The following is a 6,140-nucleotide window of genomic DNA, read 5'->3' on the forward strand; positions in this document are numbered from 1 at the left end:
AAAAAAAAAAAAAACCACATGGGGTGAGCATGAAGGGTCTGTGTGATAACCTGTTTTCTTCTTTGTTTATTTAAGAAAAAAAGCACCCACCCATACTGTATAGAGAAAAGTCAAGGAGCAAAGCCAGATGCAGCACCAGCTCAAGCTCTGGTAATACCCAGAATGACCAGATTCCAAAGTGGCCAGAGGTTTGAAGCAGAGGGACAGCCCTGGGTGGCCGGGGGCAATGAGCAAGCTCCTTCCCCTGGTCACTCACCAGGCAGAGCAGAGAGGCCGCACCCACTACAGGTGTTGGGGTGGGAAGAGTGCAGGACAGACAGTAGGAAGCTGGTCTGGGCCAAGAGCCGTGAGAATCAGGAAGACCAGGTCAAAATATAAGGGTCTAGAGGACATCCAGGGTCAGGCTGGGCCTCACACCCTTGTGAGGAATGTGGGGCTCTCCTGTGGCAGGACATCTTGCTCTTCTGGAGCAGGTTCTACAGTCACCTGTGCAGGGCTACATGGATCACAGGCCAAAGGCTGGGACTTTCCCTCTGCGGCCTCCTTCCCTGGAGCCCTGGAAACCACATCCATGGTCCCCGTCTTATTCCGACAAGGTACCACCAACATTAACCAGAATAAATAACAGCACCGCTTAGCCACATGACTGCTGGGAGGGAAACAGCACACAGGCGTTGTGTCCGAGTCAGGCAAACTTGGTTGGGGACGATCCCAGTTTTAAAGAACACTTGAGTATTCTCTTTTCAAACAAATCCACCGAAAGGTTCCTTTAACTAAACTCTCCATGGGGCATTTGAATAAGATTGTTTGTAAAGTATGCGCTGACTTATACCTTTTCAGGAACATCTACGTAATTTAACCATGGGTCTCTCAACTTTCATGGAACATTCCTCTCCTGGCCCTGTGATGGCTCCTGTGAGGGTTGAATCCCTACATCTCTGCCTCTCTTTCTCTGACCCCTCTCTCTTCCTGCCAAAATACAGGTAGTCACCAAGAGTGCTTCTCTGGGGACCTCTTATCTCTTGATTCTTTCTCGAGTAACTGTCACCCATTTCCTTTGTCACCTCTGTGCTGATAATAGTTGACAATCACAAGTGCTCACTATGCGCCAGGCACGTACTAAACTCTGATTTAATCCTCACAACAGTCCTAGAGCGTAGACATTGGTATTGTCCTCATTTTTCTACATGGAAAAACTGAGTATGGGAGTTGAAGTAATCTGCCCAAGGTCACCCAGCTACAAGGGGCAGACCCGGGATTCAAACCTGGCCAGGCCACCTCATAGTCTCTGCTTCTGCACGTTATGCTGTTCCGTGCACTCTCTTGCTTGGACACCCTTTCCAAGGTACTGGGGCCATCTCCACCAGCCCCTCAAACCCAGAATGTTGACATCAGAGCACACTCACTGACGTGTTTGTACTGGTTGTTAAAATATTAAAATACCCCCAAACCTTGCTGTCTGGCACCCTGTTCCTTCCCCAAGACCTCCCCATATCCAGCAACCCTGGCATGGTCCTGGGGGTGGGGGCCGGATGGGGGGTTCAGGATGCTCCTGGCCTGCCTATTGTCAATACCGCTTCTGCTTCCTCTTCCTTCCCTCCCCACAAACCAGTTCCTCATCTGACTTCCTTATTTCTGGGGTCCGCACCTCATTTTCCTGTTCACCTTACACACAGCTCCCTTCAAGCTCTCCTTTCCTTTCTCCTACTGCCCAGCTTCAATTGGTGATCCTGTCCTGTGGCTCTGACTTCTTCTACCCTCTGCCATTCCTCTCATCTGTCTCCTGTCCCTTCCCTATGATTTCCATCCTGGAACAGACCCTTTCTACCCCTGGCCCAGTTTTCTTCACTCCTGCTAGACTCTCCCATCCCCTGACCCCTTTGCCCTCTACATCCCTGAGGACACGCATTCAAGACCAAAGCCCGCCCTCCCTGCCGGCTTCCTAATGAGGAATCTACCTTCAACCCAAGAGTATGGTCTTAACCACTGCAAATGCCACCTCTATACAGAGAAGGTATTTTCCTAAATATTTATTAAATTCACTCAACTGATACCCACCTTGTTTCCAAAGTTTTCTACCTTAGGTAATCACAACCTTCTTGTCCTTGAAGCATGAAAGTTATTGCCATCTCCTCAGTGATAACAACAGCCTTGCTCCCCACCCCCACCCCTGAGAGTGTGAGAGCATCGCAGGCAGCCCCTGAGGTCTCCAACAGTTTCCCTTCTGCCCCTTTTCTCCCAAATCCAGCCTGACTGTCCCATCTCCCTGATTCCTGAGCATCCACATGCAAAGCACCATTGCAGTTCTGGGGGCTCAGTGGATGGTGGGAGCCAGTGCAAACCTCCCAGGAGCTCATGGTTGGAGATGATGGAGAAAGATATCCATATGAAGAGTCAAATGATGTCCCATCATCTACCTCTGGCAGTGCCAAAGGGACACTCTCGCTGAGCACCAGCCTCGTTGAAGGCATTCACTGAGCAGGTCTATGCAGAGTCCTGCTCCACTATTTAATAGCTCTACAAACTTGGGGAATGTTGCTTAACCTGTCTGCCTCTCAGTTTCCTCATCTGTAAAATGGGATACTCAGTAAGGGTAGTTGTGAGACTTAATGAGTGGTATGTGTAAAGTGTTTAGAACAGTGCTTGCCACAGACTCTATACACAGTAATATTAGCTATTACTGTTTTTATTATTTGACATAAAGTATAGGAAATTAGAGATGGAAGATATCTTTGCAAACTATCTCTCAGGATCTCATATCTTCTGAAAGTAAAAGCTCAGAGGGGAAAAAAAGAAAGTAAAAACCCAGAAATTTCTCTGCCTTGGACCTTCACCCTACCTCTAACTCCCAACACAGATCTCACGCCTCCCCCCTTCCCTAACCACTCCTGCAAGTCTGCACTGGGAGCAGCTGGGGGGCTGCCTTCCTATGGCCTGGGAGACCTCTGAGGATGGAGGCCGCAGCTCTCACCCCACTACATACCCTGTCAGCCTTACAGACCCACTGTACTCATTCAACAACTATTTGCTGAGAACCTACTGGCATCAGCCTGTGCAAGGGGCAGTGGCATTGAAAGCCAGCACAATAGCTGTCCACAAGGTGCTCACATGCTTGTAGGCCCCCAAACTCAAAACCATAAGCTGACAAATGCTATGAAGGAACAGAACATGTGCTATTGGGTGCAGTCAGGAAAGGCTTCCCTGAAGAGAAGACACTGATCAAAGATCTGAAAACTGAGTGTTACACTTTTTTTTTTTAATTTTCAATTTTTTATTTTTTCTTACATCTTTATTGGAGTACAACTGCTTTACAATGGTGAGTTAGTTTCTACTTTATAACAAAGTGAATCAGTTATACATGTACATATGTTCCCATATCTCTTCCCTCTTGCGTCTCCCTCCCTCCCACCCTCCCTATCGCACCCCTCCAGGCGGTCACAAAGCACTGAGCTGATCTCCCTGTGCTATGTGGCTGCTTCCCACTAGCTATCTACCTTACATTTGGTAGTGTATATATGTCCGTGCCTCTCTCTCACTTTGTCACAGCTTACCCTTCCCCCTCCCCATATCCTCATGTCCAGAGTGTTACACTTTGAGGGGAAGTAAGGCAGGTCTCTGTACCCTGCTTTTTCCCACAATGCCTGTCATGGGACCCAGAAGTCCTTTATTCTACCCGAAGAACTCCCAGGCCTCTTCAAGGGGACAGCTGCGAGGTTGTTCACCTTCTCTGTGAAGCTGAGGGGGGTGGGGGGTGGGGGCGGTGAGCTGCACCCTACAGGTGGGCAGTGCCCCAGGAGAACCTCAAAATCTCCAGGAAAAGGGACTTCACAAAGCAGGGTCTAAACTGTGTCCCGAAGGTTACAGGGCCAGGTTTCTCTACCCAGCAGCTCTAGATAGGGGCCAGGAACCTGCTAAGCAGCTATGAGGCTGAATGGGGGACAATCAGGGTCTCAAGTAAGGAGCTGGGGCGGCTTGGCAGCAGTGGGTCAGTCTGGAGACGTGCTGACTTTCTGCTCCTGCCTTAAAGGGATGAGGGCGGTTCCTCCAAATGAGGGGGTACAGACCCTTGAGGGGCACCTGCGCAGTCAGATGACGGGGGGAAGACGACTGGACAGAGGGAGAGGGGCAGGCAGAACTGCTGCCTCCTGGTTGGGCCCGTCCTCGGGCTCAGATGTCCCCACCACCTCGCAGGGTCTCACACACGCACCGACCTCCCCCTGGGCGGAGGCAAAGGCAGGAAGAGGCTCAGGAAGCGGAGCTGCAGAACCCGGCAAAGCTTCTGCTAGATAACACCTCTAGGGTTGTCTGCCGGGGCGAGCCGGGAGCTAATGGGGCTCGGACAGGCTGTACGTTTCCGCGGACCTGGAAAAGCCGATCAGCCTGGCGAAGTTCACCCCACGTTCTGCGCCCCACGTCCCCCCAAATCCGCTCACAGCGCAGCCTCAGGGGCCACCGGCGACTCTCCCCGGACAGGTGATTCCTCCTTTTGGGTTTCGGTTTCCCCATGAGATGAGGGGGTAATGTCCCGACTCTAAGACTACACCCGTCAGCAGTGTCCGGGGGCACGGACGGCCGAGGGGGAGCCTAGGAACCGGATCCCGGGGACCCGCGGGCGCGCGGTGGGCTGGGGGAAGCGCAGAGAGGGGCCGGCGGCGGTGCCTCCCCTCGCGTTCTGCCCCGGAGCACTGGGCAGGCGCCCACGTCTCCCCTCGGAGCCCCCGTTCCCGAGCCCGGCGATGGGTCGCTTACCCCGCCGACTTACCCAAAAGTTCCCCTTGAACAGTGAGCCCGTCATGTCCGGCGCGCGAGGAGAGGAGAAAGCCAGAGCAGGCGCGCTGCGACGCGGACTGTCAGGGCCAGCGGCGCGTCCCGCCCCCGAGTCCCGCCCCCGCGCCTGCCCCGCGCAGCCCCGCCCCGCGCCGCTAGCACCAGGCACGCCGCACTCGTCCCGCGCGTAACGGAGGGGCTGCCCGCGGGTTAGAGCCCTGCGGCGTCAGCCTTCAGTTAGTCAGCCCTACATTCCCCCTCCTTCGGGAGGCCTTTAAGGATTGGAAGGAACGGGTCCTGTCGCCTCCCCAAATTCGGCTCTGTTCCTGCCCACAAGCCCCCTCCTCCCTCGACCCAATTCCTCACGGAGAAATCCAGGCTTGCGCGGTGGTGGAAGGAGCCCCCGCCGGATCGGAGGTGGTCGCGGGGACAGCGCGTCGGCTCTGTGAAGCCTGGGCACTGACAATGCTAGCGGCCGCGTCAGGTGTGGACGCTTCATCTAGTCAAGTGCAGGACCCCAGAGGCGCCCGCCACAGACAGACAAGCACGGTTTAGTCTCAAAGTCATGGAAACATCACTGATACTGTTTCCCCTTGACTCTAGGTCCCTCAGTGGGGTCCTTACAAGGCATCCGGGAACTCAGCTCCTCGCGACCCTTCCGCATCTTAGGACCCAGACCCAATACCCTTTTCCACCAATCCCATTCCAGAAGTAGGAGCCCGAACTTCCTTCCTCTCCCTCCACTTTTGTAACACAACACACTGATAAACGTAACCCAGGGCAAGTCAGACCCATCCGGGCTTTGTAGTAATGCGGCGCTCTGGGACAAAGTACTGCCCTGTGCTACATGCCCTGAACCAAAACTGAAGCCCAGAGGCTGATTGACTTGACCAAGATCACAGCGTATTTAAAGTATGAAGAGCTCGGTTACAGCTCTTCCAAACAGAATCAGAGCCCAGGATAGAGGCCATTTCTGGGACAGATCCATTCAAGGAGGGGAGGATGAAGGTCAAGAGTGCCAGCCCAGAACCTCACGCCTGGAGAGGCAAGCTTTGCCTCTGAGCAGGTTCTAGCTTGGTCCAGAACAAAAGGACAATTGCTGGGGTGATATGAAGGACAGCTGGAAGATTCTGCCTGGTAATACCTTGCCCCCTCCCCTGTGATGAAATCCCACCAGTAGAGTCATCGCAACAAAAAGGATAGAGAGGTGGCCTCCAACCCTGGGTCACTCCGAGGACATGCATTCATTCATCTCTTTGTAAAGCAGTTAGGTTAGAAGGAAGAAAGGGAAGCCTGACAGCATCATAAAGGGCAGCAGAGGCCACAGAGGGCACCAGGGGGACAGGCTAAACAGCAGGAGGGGTAAGAAATAG

The 6,140-nt window shown here is 53.4% G+C and overlaps 1 protein-coding gene across 2 annotated transcripts in view; it reads right to left on the bottom strand.

The window, feature by feature from the left end:
• PSTPIP2 (proline-serine-threonine phosphatase interacting protein 2) overlaps positions 1-4,864 on the bottom strand; it is a 74,640-nt gene extending 69,776 nt beyond the window's left edge. For both annotated transcript variants that reach the window (XR_003001773.1, XM_024734713.1), the window contains exon 1: positions 4,763-4,864. Coding sequence is in view for 1 of the 2 variants with exons in the window: in XM_024734713.1 (XP_024590481.1) it covers positions 4,763-4,795 (33 nt within the window). In the remaining variant the exon portion in view is untranslated. The remainder of the gene's footprint in view (positions 1-4,762) is intronic.
• Between the last annotated feature and the right edge of the window lie 1,276 nt (positions 4,865-6,140).

The sequence above is a fragment of the Neophocaena asiaeorientalis genome, unplaced genomic scaffold, assembly GCF_003031525.2.
Source record: "Neophocaena asiaeorientalis asiaeorientalis breed wild unplaced genomic scaffold, Neophocaena_asiaeorientalis_V1.1 scaffold322, whole genome shotgun sequence".
NCBI lineage: Eukaryota > Metazoa > Chordata > Mammalia > Artiodactyla > Phocoenidae > Neophocaena > Neophocaena asiaeorientalis.